The 15512-nt window shown below is 37.1% G+C and overlaps 1 protein-coding gene across 3 annotated transcripts in view; it reads left to right on the top strand.

Annotated features, from left to right (window-relative positions):
• The window catches only part of TEC (tec protein tyrosine kinase), a 121598-nt gene that overhangs the window by 36473 nt on the left and 69613 nt on the right, over positions 1-15512 (top strand). For 2 of the 3 annotated variants that reach the window (XM_037829755.1, XM_037829754.1), the window contains exons 2-3: positions 3561-3685; positions 4136-4321. In XM_037829755.1, the coding sequence (XP_037685683.1) occupies positions 3608-3685; positions 4136-4321 (264 nt within the window). In that variant the 5' untranslated portion in view covers positions 3561-3607. The remainder of the gene's footprint in view (positions 1-3560; positions 3686-4135; positions 4322-15512) is intronic. The other variant, XM_037829756.1, reaches the window with a different exon arrangement.

The raw sequence follows: 15512 nt of genomic DNA, 5'->3' as shown, positions 1-15512 counted from the left end.
CAATTTACAGTTCTTAGGCCGTGAAAATGTCCAAATTAAGGCATCAACAGGATGATGCCTGGATTCTGAAGAAAGACTGCTGGCATCTGGGACACCTCTGTCACATGGGAAGGCACATGGCCAGGTCCTTTACTCTGGGTTTCGTCACTTTCAGCTTCTGGTTCAGATGGCTTCCTCTCTGAGTTTCTGTGGGTCCTCTCAGCTTCTCCAGGGCTTTTACTCTGTAAGCCCTCTCAGTCTTTTCTTTTATCCTCTCAAAAAGGACTCCATTGAGGGGATTAAGACCCACCTTGAGTGGGCAGGGTCACATCTCAATTGAAATAACCTAACCAAAAGGTCCCACCCATAACAGGTCTGTACCCACAGGGATGGATTAGAAGAACATGGCCTTTTCTGGGGTATATAACAGCTTCAAACACACACTTGACCTTGTTTCATGTGTGCAGTATCTTCTCTTAACTCTGATTTTATTGATTTTTTTTTTATCATTAATGTTTTCTTTTTTTCTTTCCAGTCTGTTTTCTCCAAGTTGTTTTTTATCCCATGCATTTATTTGACCTTGGATTCATATTAAAATATTTCCTGAATTGTTTGGTGAAACTTGGCTTTCTCACATGTGTAAGAATAGGGCTCTAAAATATCACTTGGAAGCTTTGTGCTTGGTAGGTCTTGCTGACTGTGAACTTTACTGTAGAGCAATCTGGCAGGACCATTTCTCTTGGAGAATGCCCTATGTCAATATCTTCAGGCCTTTGCTCTTAGACTGGTCCCTCCCCAGTATTCTGGAGCCAGTGCAGTGGGGAAAAGGGCTGAGTTATCTCAATACACATATAAACTTTGACTTAAGCCCACTTTTCATTATGGTACCCCTACACTCAGCTGTTCCTAGTTTCTCCTAGTACTGAAACCCTCTGTTTTATCTTCTTCAGAAAATACTTCTCCAATTTTCTCCCATGGTTGGGGAGGGTTAGTTAGCTACCTACATGGCATAGGAGAGGTGATTTGGGTAATCTCTTTCTTGAACAGACCTGCAAACAGTTCTCTTGCTTTAAGTCCTTCTTCACCACTCCTTCTAGAAGTTCTGCTGATTCTTGAGCCATTTGGAGGTTTTGAGGCATAAACTGGATTGTTTTCAGGCTTCTCCCCAACAGAACCTATCCCATGTTTATTTCTTTACCAGTTTCCAAAATGTTGTCTCCTTTCCTGTTTTCTATTTCCTTGAGAATTAATTAATGAAGATGACATAAACAACAACAACACCTGGTTTTAATGGTGTTTCAGGAGGGAATCAGTGCTAATGTGTTTATTCAGCCCACTCTGTTAACCTGGAATAGTACAGGAGAAGAATTTTCCTTCTTTTGTATCTCTGTGATCTTTAATAGTTTTCTTTGGCCAGAATTTCCCATTGACTAAGGAATTATAACAATAGCAGTGTTCTTTTAATTGTATGGTATAGAATGGTGGAGAGAGCCCTGCACTTGGAATCAGGAAACTGTTATTTGTGGGTGGTTTTGGCTTGTGTGACTTTGGGCAAGTAAAACACCTCAGTTTCTTAAATTGTAAAATGAGGGTGATAGAGTAAATGATGGCTGAGATTCCTTTCAAGTTAAATGATAGGATTCTGTATAAAGTGATTACTCTCATTTAAATCAGATAAGGTGTTTTTTTTTTTTTTTTTTCCCAAGGCATTCAACACAAAATGTTTTTTCTTGTCACTAATGTTGAGACCTTTTGCTATTAGAGTTGCAAATGAGCCACACCCTGCTTATCCTTCTGGACCTTCCAAAAGCCCCCCTTCTCTTTGGTAACTACAGTATATTATTGCTCAGTGGGTTGGGGGGTATACATTGCATTTGGCCTGTTTTCCAAAGAATAGCTTGTCTTCCTCTGGTAGGCATTCTTGCAAGGGGTCATTTTCACTCTGCACCGAAAATATGTTGCACAAACATGAATAAATGACTTCCCAAGAAGTGGTTTCCTTAGTGTACCATTTTTTTTTTTTTTTTTTTAAGACTACTAAGATTTTAACATAGAATAAAAGGGACAATTCAAATGCAAAATGAATGAGTTTTTCTCTCACTTTTCAAGTTAGGATGGTTAATGGGTTAACTGGATCCTTGATTCAGTTATTTACTGAGAGGCTACTGTAAGCACCAAAAAGTGGTATAAAGAGACAAGGTTCTTCCTCTTAATTTTTCTGCACACTAAATTATGATGCCTGGGCCCCACCTGATACTCATCGAATAAAAACATGTGGGGTAATGCCTAGACATCTACATTAAAAAAAACCTTTGTGGATGATTCTAATGTGTGCTTAAGATGGAAAACCATCTCTTTAAGACCTTAAACATCTAAGTGAGAAGATAAGTTATATACCTTAATTACTTTAGAACATGGAGGAATATCATGAGTTCTATAATGAGTGACGCAAAGATCTTCGGTACAGGAATTGAAAGGTTTTTAGCTAATTGGCATCATCAGGAAAGGCTTCATCAAGGAAGTGAGCTTTGAGCTGGTCAAGTTTTCATAGATGAGGAGAAGGAAGAGGGGATGCTTTAGAATCCTGTGAGGAGACATTCAGTAGACTCAGTAAACTATTTTGAATGGAGTGTGGAGTGTTTGGGGACCAGTGGAAGTAAAGATGTATGTTAGGTTGTGACAGATGGTGGACAATTTCTAGTACCAGACTAAGGAGTTTTGACTTTATCCTGTAGGTAGTGGGAGACATTGGGAATTTCTGATGAATGAAATGACATGATGAAAATGGAATTTTTGAAGATTACTCTAGTGGGGGTGAGGACTGTTTGGTTTGAATAAAATGAGGAAAGAGCCTGGGGAATGGAACACCAATTGGAGAGCTACTATAACAGTCCAGATGTGAGGTCATAATTCTGTGCATTAGGAAAATAGCAGTAGAATTAAAAATGATAGTAAACATTTGTGTAGTGTTTTCATAATTTGCAGAGTTCTTTCCCACATCTCATTTAAACCTCACAATGATCTTGTGGTATTTACCTACATAATTTATAAATGAAGGGACTGATGCACAGAGTTTAAGCTGTTGTAAAATGACCTTACAAAAACAGGGGCCTGGCTAGATGGCGACAGGTCAGAAATAGGGAGTTACAAGGGCGCTTTGGAGGTATTAAGCTGGGTGCAAAACGGGTAGATTTCCTCAGTGTCTAACTCAGGGTCAAGCTCCTGGCCATGCTGTCGGGTGACCACGTAGTACTCTTCATGTGACTCTTATTGCTTTGTGGTTTGATGTGCAATTACTTCTAACAAGGGTGTAGTAGAGGGAAGGGAAGATAAGGCTGTTGTCAATTGAAGTTGTCTCAAATAATAATCTTCAGATCTTTTCTGAGTATCTTTGTATTTTGGGTTATTAAATTTCATTGAATTTTAAAAGGCTTAGTCTACATATGGATAGTCTAGAGGCTTGGGCTCCAAATATAGAGCTGAGGACCTTCTTAACCAGACAGATTCTGCCCCTAAGTAAGGTCGTTGTATCTTGGTGGATTTGAGCTTTTTTTTTTTTTTTTTTTTTGTGGTTGAGACAGATGCTGTAGGGAAGAGACCTGTGGAGTGTAGACATCACAGCATCCTCATGACTCTGATGACTGAGATGTTTGATCAAGATTACATCTTTTTCAGAGCTGGAATTTACATCTTATCTATCACCATGGTAATTCATTTTGTTCACAAGTCTACCATGTCTATATGATTATCAGTTTGGTATACCAAATTCCTGAGGCAATTTAAATATCAGCCTAAACCAGCCATGTAGGTAATGAAATATGCTGTTTCTCTGCAATCTGAGACACTTTTTTCTCTGCAATCAATAGTAGAAGTTGGGTGTGTCAGAAAGCTAAGGGATGATAGGGAGGTACAAAGGAATGAACCGTCATCATGGTAAACCTTGATTGGATTTCCTTATGAAATGACGGAATTGGAGGAGCATGATGATGGAGAATGGGGAAGGAAAGGAAGGTGAGCTTTTGTGCCCTGGGCATTCTCAGTTAAATTCATCTGTTCCAGCAGATGAATGGGTAAATAGGTAAAGCCTGTTTTGGTAGTTTGAAAATTTGGAAAATTAAAATGTCATATCTTACTTAAGTTTTCATTTTCTCTTTAGTATACTGGGATTTTCAATGGCAGGAGAAGGAGTGATCAGAAGACCGAGATGAATTTTAACACTATCCTAGAAGAGATTCTTATTAAAAGGTCACAGCAGAAAAAGAAGACATCACCCTTAAACTACAAAGAGAGGCTTTTTGTACTTACAAAGTCCATGTTAACCTACTACGAAGGTCGAGCAGAGGTAGGAGACAATCAAAATTTCCTTTGCTGCTTTCTGTGTTGATAGCGTTTTATAATACTGTATCCTGACTCCCTGCCCCCCAACCTTGCCCTAATCTTATGGAATAAGCTTTGGGTTAATGAAGTTAATGATTTGTTATCCTTTGGCTTTAAAAGATGAAGTTTAGGGTATTCACAAGTCTTGTTTATAGGTTTAGTATATATAGGTACACATTTTATATCAGCATCAAGTCTTCTTTAGCAAATATAAACTGTCTCTGTTTGTTGCTTTACACAAATATTCTCATTATTGAGTTAAATTTACTTCAAACTGGTTAGTGATTTTGTGGACCCAACACATTACTGAAGTGTTGACTTAAAGTGGACTTATTCAACTTTTTTTTGTGATGACAGCTACTGCAAAGTTCCTTTCATGGGAGCAGGGAGAAGCTGACTAAAAAACCTGGTTGGTGAGCATGTGGCATAGGGAGGGTATGTAGTCATGTTAGCTGGCTCCTGGTGGAACCCTGCAGGTCTGGTGCCACCACATAATGAGGTGTGTGAAGGTGAATGTGTAGTCACCTTTGGCCCCACGGCCCCACCTTTTTTCTCTGACGTGTTGGGTATGGAAGCTTCTACCACTGCAGATTCCAGCCATGCTCCTCCCTGCTAGCAGGGAGTGTGGAGTTCCAGGGACTGGTTGGAGACTGGGTTACCCTTGACTGGCCAATGTGATTGTCCAGTTTGTTACAATGGACTGTTGGCGATCCTGATTTTTTTTAATCATATTTTTTTTTTACTGTGGAATATAACATCTGTACATAGAAGTGATAACTTTCCAAGTGCAATTTAACGTAGGTAGAGAGCAAATTGCAAAGGACGTGGGTACTGATTTTCATTTTAATTCCATGTTCTTCCTAGAAATCTACTTCTTTCCTCAGAAATTGGTTTACTTGATTTGTTTCTGTTTTCATTTCCACTGATTACTCTGTGGATTGGTTCCCCTGTTTCTGAGAGAAGACATTGCACCTCTCTGGTGGTCTTCAACTCTGTTAATGTCTCCTGTGGTTTATCACTATGACCTGTAGAGTCCTTTAGTTTCATATAATTTAATCCCTTAGCCACCATTCCTAAATCCTGAAAGTACAGAAAATAAAAATCTCAAAAACTTTTTTAGTTGCAAAACCTGACCTGCTTTGAGGCTATTTTTAGTCTTTATTCGACTCAATGTGAATATTAATTTTTTTTCCAGAAATATTAGTGCATTTAATTATAGGAGACCGCCATGGCCCTGTTGGGGGTAGTATGTATAATATATGGTATGTGTGCTATATTTCATTTCTAAAATTCTGAAAAATTCTGAATTCCAAAACACATTTTGCCCAAAGAGTTTCATAAAAGGGTTTGTGGGCCAGTAATATTTTCAATGACCAGAAATATGAGTTATTTTAAAATATAAAGCAGATTTTAAATAGAAACATTGATCAATTTGTGCTGTGTGGTAATGGTATGTTATGATTTGAATTTAATATGGTCACCTTAAGAAAAGAATAGAAATGTGACAGTGAAAGTGATAAAATGTGGTCCTTTAGCAGTTAACAAAGCCTCAGAGGCCTGCATTATCTGCTTAGAAATATGGACTGATGCTATTGAAGTATAGCAATTGTTAGCTCACTATGAAGATGATAAGCATGCAAAGTTAACAGTGCCCTGATTGCTTTAACTTAAGCAGAATACACCTAGAGAGAACAGTGGAATCTTATTCCAGGAGCTGGCCCACCGCCCTGCCTGGGAGCAGTGTCAGTCACTGTGAGAACCAGAAAGGGCAGAATGAGGAGGTTTTGTCATAGCATGTGAAAACCCAACCTCCAGCACTTACCATCAGAAACCGTCAGTTTTCTGGCTGCTGCCAGACTCGCCCAGGGAACCTATTCCTGGTAGCTTAATTCCTGGTTTAATACCTGCTCCTCTGATAAGCTGGGCCTTTGATCCCTCCTGGTTTCCTCTCTCATAGATTGACAATAATTGAATACATGTAACTTCTGGCTTGAATATAGTGTGCAGATTTGTTTGCCACTTACAGTTAAATATAAATAAAATAAAGTAAAATTTTAAAAAAAGTTGCCACAAAAGAAAAAGGAAAAAAAAAGAATGTTATGTGAATGAGTGCATGAACATTGTGTTATCTTTGTTAAAGAAAGTGTTTAAAAGTGTGTGAAAACTATATGATGATACTGTGAGCCAGTGATGGTATACTTTGGGTGGATTATGTGGTATGTGAAAATATCTTAATAAAATTGCATTTTTAAAAAGTGTGTGGAAAAATAGTCACCAGTATTGAAAACAGAAAAGAATCTCAATTATTGAAAAAATAGAAGTCTGACAATACTGGGTCGAGTTCTTGCATAACAACTCTCTGCCTGGCTTCTAAATGCATTTGGAAGCACAGTAATACCTCACCGTGTGTTTCTTCCCTGTTCAGGTTAATGCTCTCAGTTCCCTGTTTCTTATGGATGAAACTTCTGGCTTCCATTTCCCTGACCCTAGAAGCTGTGTTCCAAAAAGGGCTGTGACCTGGGTTTTCTTCTTTCGGGCTCCCAGCAGCCATTGCATGTTATTGGTCTGTCCTGTCTTGCTTGTTTAATTAGCTGAGGGCCCATGCCATTTGCCTGTGTTTCTATCCAGTACGATGGACTCGTTTTTTCCATGGCCTTTTCCTGGTAGTGTTCTTAATATTCTGTTTTATTTTTCCCTCTTTCCTCTGGGTTACAGGCATCCAGCACTTCCATTGCCTAACACAGAGCCTGGTGCATGTCACATAAGTAGTTGCTGAGTCAATAAATGGACCTATTTCAAAAATCCATGAGAATCAATAGGCATTTTAAAAATCATATTCTGTTAGAAATATAAGACTCTAGAGTTGGGTTAGAAAAACTGTGGAAGCTATTCAAGGATTAAAATAAGCATCCCTAAAGAGATTTATTTTAATTTGTTCATAGCCCTTCTGTTTTCAAAAGAAAAATAGTGGTAGGCTGTCGATTGATCTAGTAGGTATGATTCCTAGTTTCTTCATGGCTTTCAAGTGTGGTATAATATTTTCACAATACTTTATTAACTCTTAGTTAATCATAATGTCAGACAAACATCCATCCTCTCCTTGTTCTCTGGGACCCCAGGTCCTCAACATAATGGACTACAAAGCTTTTATTGAAATTCATCGTAGGTACAGTTTATTGTGCTTTTTGAAAGGTGCTGAGAAATTCTGTTCTAGATGATGAAAATTCAGTTAAACTGTTTCTTCAAAGTCAGATATTGCAAAACTTGTGTTTCAGTTTCCCCTGTGAGACACTCTTTGTATTGTCTTCTTTGCTCATACTATAGTTAATTACACCTCGTTTCTGCATATTCTATTGAACTGAAAAAGATCTTCCTGGCAGCAACACAGAACAAAGGACACTGGGGGTTTCATAAGTGATGTTGCTTTCTAGTCAAGGAAATAAATGGCACCAGAGTTACGCCATCTGACATTTCAATGGAGGCTCCCAGGTTCAGTGGTTCATTAGGAGGACTTACAGGACTCAGAATACAGTTGTACTTTATGCTACGCTTTATTACAGCAAAAAGGGTATAAGATCAACAAAAGGGAAAAGGCTCACAGTCCATGGGAAAATAGAAGCAAGCTTCTAAGCATCCTCTCCTAGTGGAGTCACAAAGGACACACATAATTCCTGCAGTGTAGAATTGGTGACAATTGTGAAATGATGTCTACCAGAAGAACTCAGACTCAGTGCCCAACGTGTTTACTGGGAGCTGGCCACATAGGCACACACTGCATAGCAAGTACCAAAATTCCAGTCTCCCAGAAAGAAAGCAGGTATGCAGCATAAACCATAATTGTTTGCACAAACAGTTGAGGCACAGTGAGCCACTCTTATCAGTTAGAGAATGGGAACCCTCCCGAAATCCAGCCTTGCTAGCAGGCATTTCTAAGGATGTCTGCTGCCTACAGTTGCTCTTTCACACTGTGCCTTTGCTAATATTGTTCTGTCTACTTGGAGCCACATGCTTCTCTGCCTACCTGCCAGGAGCCATGTATCCATCCATCTATTTTATTTTATTGATCAAAAATTTGTTGAGTGATTGGTAAACACATGCTCATCTTTTCTGACTCAGCTTAAGCCCCACCTTCTCTCTAAAGCCTTTTCTCTATCACTCCCGCCAGAAGTAGAATCTGTCCCTCATTTTGTGCCCTGTACATATTTTTATCATGGTGTCTGGTTTTACCTGACTTTATTTGCATATCTATCTTCCATTAGGCTTTCAACTCCTTGAGGACAGGGTCCATGGTTTGTCCATCTTTGTATTCCTGAGGTCCTAGTGCAGAGTGGGTACTCAGTAAGTATTGGATGGCTGATTGGATCAAAGAAGGGATGGGGAACCTCATCCCTTAGAATCAGGCAGGGCAGCTTTATTGTAAATATATAACATGAACCATGACAACCAGAAAGAGAGTCACATTGCTAACTTCGATATTCAGTGCTTTTCCCATAATGCTTCAGATGTCTCCCTTAAGATTTTATTTTGGTTGTACTGAAATTAAACTATCATTCTTTGTACTGAGATGCTTGAAATTTTAATCTTTTACCCAGATTAACTCTGACAGGATGGTGGAGGCAATCAGTTACCATTATGATGGCACAAGTCTCTTAAACACCCTGGGCAACCTCTTCTATTTCTATAGTCTTCCAGGTCATATGGGGTCATCTCCTTGTCCAGCCCTGGGAACCTGGAGATTCTTAGTGATGCAGGGATAAAAGCCTATAAAGGTTCTGAGATGCTCTGATGTTTTTCCCTCAGTTGTATGCTTAGACCAGGTGGATCCTCAAGTGGAAACCATAGGTTTACAGGACCCTTCTAATCTCTACCTGAAGGTTTGTATCTTCTGGCACTTCCTAAGATCCTGGGAAGTAGGTGTGAAGTGGGAAAATGGTTCTTTTCATTACAGGGCATTTAGAAGCATTTACATCAGAACTTAGAGGCAATTTTCCAGCTTCTAAAAAGTAAGAAGGCCCTAAATACTCCCTGACAATGTAGTGGTTCCTTTGTGGGGAACTGTGGGGGGATTTTTTTCTGGCTCAGAATATTCTCAACTTTATTATCTATTCCAATTCTATTTTCTTTTTTGGCAAATGAGTTTCCTCATTTCTGAAATAAGGCAGTAACAATTTCCTTTCTTGTGTCTCTTCTCCAACTTCTGATTCACATCTCTCTTCTTATTCTACTGTCCTGGGCCTGACCTTGCTCTTCACTGATGAGGGCCAGGATGCTAGGTTTGAAGTCCTAGGATCTGATTCACCTCCTTAATTTACCAGTTATCTACATCATTTAATAATGCTCAGAATTTTTTTTCCTCTCCAGGAAGCTGAAACTTATTTAAGATAGACTAGTGAGAGAGCATACTATTACTTCCTCTTGCACCCCTAAAAATTCTTTTTAATTTTTAATTTTGCTCTAATTTCAGACTTACAGAAAAGTTCTAACAATAGTACAAAGAACTCTCAAATACTCTCCCACATTCACAAACTGCTGATGGTTTGCCCCATTTGTTTTTATCATTCTCTTGGTCAGTCTCTGTCTTTATATACATGTTTTTCTCTGAACCATTTAAGAGTAAGTTGTAGACATTGGTCCCTTTAATACCTAATAGGTCATTATATATTACCTAGGACAAAGATGTTCTTGTTTATAGCCAGGGTACAACAATCAAAATCAAGACATTTAATATTGATTCAATATTATTATTAAGTCCACAGTCCATATTCAAACTTTGTTCATCATTCCACTAATGTCTTTATAGCTGTTTTCCCACCCACATCCAAGCCCAGGATCCACTCAAGAATCACACATTGCATTTAGTTGGTTACAACATAAGGTTTCTAAATGTCCATAGAGAGAGGAATAGAAATGTATGGGAGAAATGCTGTTCTTGTATATACTAGAAAATACAAACTATATTGTGAATACTCAGTGCATACAAGAGTCCACAAACATGAATTCAGATTTAGAAATCATTATGATCTGTTCTCCCCCTCTTTCATTCTTATGGTCATCATTAGGAGCTGAATTCCCCCTCCCCAAATTATGTTAGCATGGTCCACTGGAATGAGTAAAAATCACTTATTACTCTTTCTGTTACTTCCTCCCCAGTATTAACTTTTTATTTTTCTGTGTTAAACAGTTGTTAGGTATTAGGGCTTTTTAGGAAGAATAGTACAGGATCAGTAATAAGTAGTTACTGAAGAGGGCATTTAATCAAAGATTTGATTCCCCTCCACACACACACACACACACACACTTAAAAGTGGAAATAATAAAAAGATCCTAGGTCTTGAAAAACTCTCTTGGATCTGGCATTGATAGTTTTGCTTTATTCATTGATTATTTGTATTGTGATGTGAGAGACGAAACCTGTAAGACAAACCAGTGATTTTGTTCAGAAATGATATCGTCTAGTTTAGTTTTTTACTTTATTCGTAAGACTTGGCTCTCCATAATTTTGGTGATATTAAAAAGTTAAAGTTTCTATTAAAGTTTATTTAGCTATTTCTTGACTGATTATATTCAAAAGACTGTGCCATTAGCATTGAAGGCAGTAATGAAAGCAATTTCCAAAATGTTTTGGGAAATGGCATTATAGTTGAAATAAACATACAGTATTTCTCCCCAAACTTCTTTTCCCACCTTGCCTGCCTTGAAAGAAACTTGTCTTACTCAGAAGGATGTGTAACTCCTTGTAACTTCTTCTTCTTTCTTCTTTCTTCTTCTTCTTTCTTCTTTTACTGTATTCATCACAATTTTTGTAACCCAAGTATTATTTCTCTCTATTGCATCATGAACAACTGGGCTGGAGATTCTTAGAAATCTCTGAAGCTACTTCCTCGTCATTAGTAGTTTCCAGTATGTATTTCTTGAGAGATAGTCATGATAGAACTTAGCCTGGGAGACAGTTAAAAAAAAAATACCAAATTACATAAACAGAGGAAGCTTTGGTGTCCAAAGAAGAGATGTAGATAGACTTTATATAATTAATAATTACCTGTACAAGGGGATAATTGGTTTTGTTAGTAATAAGGAAGAATCATACAATTTTAGAGATAGAAGGAACCTTGAAGAATGACCTCCAGATTTTTCAGTTGTGGAAACTGAGGATAATGAGATGATTTACTCAAGGTTACCCAGTAAGCTGGTTGTTAAGTCTGAATCAGAACTCAAATCTGAATGTTCCTGGCTCAGCCTCTCTGATTGCATTGCCTTAGTCCTGGAAGGGGTGTAAATCCTTGCCAAGTAAGGGTCTGGCTTGCCCGAGTAGGTAAGGGTGCATATACGGCTTAAAAGAATACGGTTGTTTATAATGGATACTATCAGGTGACTGTTCAAACACCTTTGCTTAAAAATACTTGTCACTTTTCTACCTCCGATTTTGCTTACTTTCCTCCTGCTGTGCCTGACAGTTCTCCTTTTCCCTTCTGTTGATCCAAGTCCCAGCTCAGCTGCTTCCAACTGCAATGCCTTGTCTACCCTCCAGTTGTAAATACCTTGTCCTTTATGAAAGTCAAATTTATGTTATTATTATTACCCTTTTTCTCACCAACTACATAATAAACTCCTTGAGGGCAGAGCTTGTTGTTTCATAACTTAAGCATATAAGACAGTGCCTTCCACCTAGTAGGCTCTCAAAAAGTTTTTGTTGGTAATAGTTACAATATGTAAAGGGAGCAAAAAGATCTTTGGGGACACGGTGATAGTTATTTCCCATGAGATTTTGTTTCATTTTATTTTTTGGGGTGGCACATTATTTAAATTTAGAAACAAAAATATGCTTTTATTTAGTATTTATTAATATTAATGCCTCCCTCAAACTAAAATCTGAACGTTGTTATAAGCAACTGGAGTATGAACTGTCAAAAGAAATACATGGCAATTTGAGAACGTGAACTACATTTTGAATTGTTTCTAATACTATTTAGGATACACTAACTCTTAGCTATTGGTTGATGCTGAGTAGATACATGTAGAGAATTATGTGTAGAAGGGAGCTTAGAATCATCTGAGATACTTGGCAATTACTTCTTTTACTCTTTTAGGAGAACTGAAATTATAGCCTGGATTTTTTGAATTCACTATACTTCTCAGATGAGCATGAAAGTTTGATTACTACAGATAATTAAAAACATTGTTATATTATTCTTACCAAAGCTTTTAATTTACCCTTTTTGTTTTTAATCTTAATGGATTATCTAAGATTTGCATGATTTTGCCTGGGTAAATGCCTGAATAGAAAAGTTGTACAAAATGTGCTTGTTATATAAAATTACATGAGTAAAAGATTTAAATGAAATCTCTAGTAATTTTTAATAGACGCATTATCCTAGTTACATGAAAAAACTTTTTTTCCCATTCTATCTTTATTTCAAGTAATCACACATGTGTGACTGCTCTTCCCTTGTGTAAAAGTAACATGGATAGGCGTAATTCCTTGCTTATAAGATTGTAACATGTAAATTTTTTGCTGTTTAAAGGACCCTTTATATATTTTTATATTTCCTGGTAAAAGAGAGTTATATGCTTTTATTTGTTATGTGGGACTTAGCTCATTTATTTTAATTTATTCACCTTTTGTACAACAGAGATTTATTTAAATGAGCATGTGTAGTATGTTAGGGGTGGAGGAATTAAAAGATGAATGATTCGGTCTTTGTTAGGCTTACAGTCTGAATAAGCTACAGTTCTGCCTGTATGGGTTCATAATGATATAACTTTCCTTTGCCACATGCACTCTGTTGTGATGGGACCTTTTGAGACGTGGAGTTCTTATCCTTGTGTGCTGCTGTTGTTTATGCTTGCCCATGCATTTCTGGTTACCTGGGACTCTATATTTCACTGGCCCTTGGGGTTCCAGATGTAACATGAGATGGTTGCTCCTATGGGAGTTCAAGGTTTCCTTCTGTTCTTTTTTTTTTTTTTTTCTCTATATCTTTTTTTTTTTAATTAGAGAAGTTATAGGTTTACAGAAAATCCTTCTATTCTTAAATTGTATGTAGAATAGATTTCATAAAAGTACAGGAGTTTTGCATATAACTTTGCATTACTCTGTTCTCCTCACCATCCCTGTAAAGCTTATCTGTGAAGAACTAACAAATTTTTCCATCATTTATTTTACAAATGAAGAAACTGGGTGGCAACCAAGTCACACGTCTTCTCTGAAGTGATAGCTCTTCTGACTTGGTGAACCGAGATGTGTTATCTTTCTAGCTACTCTTCTATCTGTTAAACCATATTGTGTTACTTCCCACAAAGGGGAACTTCCTAAAACATTGACTTTCCAGACCACTTCTAGGGATGAACTGTTTCCTCCTTCCCTCTTTTCTTTGGCTTTATATATCAGACCATGAAAAGAACATTCTTTTTTCCTTAACTTTTTATTTTGAAATTCTTTGAAACTTACAGGACAGCTGCAAAAATAAATACAAACCTCTTACAGAGAACTCCAACATAACTCCCCCATCTCACCCTCCAGATACCCAGATCCATCAATTTTAAGATTTTACCACCTGTGCCGTATCATTCTATCAATCATCTATCTATCTGTCTATCTATCTATCTATCTATCTATCTATCTATCTATTTTCTGAACATTAGAGAGCAGGTTGCACACATCATAATCCTTGAACAGATAATACTTCCATGTATAATTCCTGTGTATGAAGATATTCATTTATATAATCACCTTAAATGCAGAGACCAAATTCAACAAATTTAACATTGATATAAAGCTTACATTCTAAATTCCATTTTTTCTTATGTTCCAGTAATGTCTTTTTGAGCCTTTTGTCTGCCATTCTTAGATCTCATCCAGTATTATATATTGCATTTCATTGTCATTATATCTTTATTTATCTTTCTCTTTTTTATAATTGTAAAAGCATTTATACAACATAAATATTCCCATCACATTCCCTCCCAACTATACCATTCAGTGGGATTAATCACATTCGCAATGTTGTATTACCCTCACGATCACTAGAACTTTCCCTTGACCCCAAACACAAACTCTACACTCATTTTGCATTAACTCTCCATTGCCCCTTCTCCCTACCCCTGGTAATCTTTACTCTACTTTCTGTCTCTGTGAATTTGCACATTTTCTGATATTTTCTTTGCTGTTATTATGTATTAAATTTAACATCCTATGTCTATAAAGTCTCATTTGCTTTGATACCAACTTAACAACTTCAATAACATACATAAACTATGTTCCTATACCCTTCATCCCCTCACCTTTAGTTCTTGTCAAAATTACATATTTATACATTATTAGTCCCAAACCATTGCTTTATTATTGCATTTTATGCGTTTGCCTTTCAGATCCTCTAGGAAGTAAAAAGTGGAGTTATGAGTCAAATATACAATAGTACTGGTATTTATATTTACCCGTGTCATTGTCTTTACTAGAGATCTTTATTTCTTCATGTGGCTTCAATTAGTTGTCTGATGTCTTTTCCTTTAAACCTGTAGAACTCCCGATAGCATTTCTTGTAGGGCTGCTCTGGTGGTGGCAAAGATCGTCAGCTTTTGTTTATTTGGGAATGTTTTAATCTCTCCCTCATCTTTGAAAGACAGTGTAGGCAAATGTAGAATTCTTGGTTGGCAATTCTTTTTAAAATTCAGTTTTATTGAAATATATTCACATATCATACAGTCATCCACAGTGTACAATCAGTTGTTTACAGTACCATCATATAGTAGTGCATTCACCACCAAAATCAATTTTTGAACATTTTCATTACTCAAAAAAAAAAAAAAAGAATAAAAGTACAAGTGAAGAACAACCAAATATTCCATCTCTCCACCCCCCTATTATTGATTTAATTTTTGTTCCAATTTTTCTACTCATCTGTCCATACACTGGATAAAGGGAATGTGAGCCATAAGGTTTTCATAATCACACAGTCATACTGTGTAAGGTATGTAGTTACACACTTGTCTTCAAGAATCAAGGCTACTGGGTTGCAGTTCATCAGTTTCAGGTATTTCCTTCTAGCTATTCTAATACGGTAAAAACTAAAAAGAGATATCTATGTAATGTATAAGAATAGCATCCAGAATGACCTCTTGACTTTATTAGAAATCTCTCAGCCACTGAAACTTTATTT

This window comes from Choloepus didactylus, chromosome 3 (genome assembly GCF_015220235.1).
Source record: "Choloepus didactylus isolate mChoDid1 chromosome 3, mChoDid1.pri, whole genome shotgun sequence".
NCBI classification, from domain to species: Eukaryota; Metazoa; Chordata; class Mammalia; order Pilosa; family Megalonychidae; genus Choloepus; species Choloepus didactylus.
Note: the sequence above shows the minus strand (reverse complement) of the source record. Positions and strands in the feature narration are given on the sequence as shown.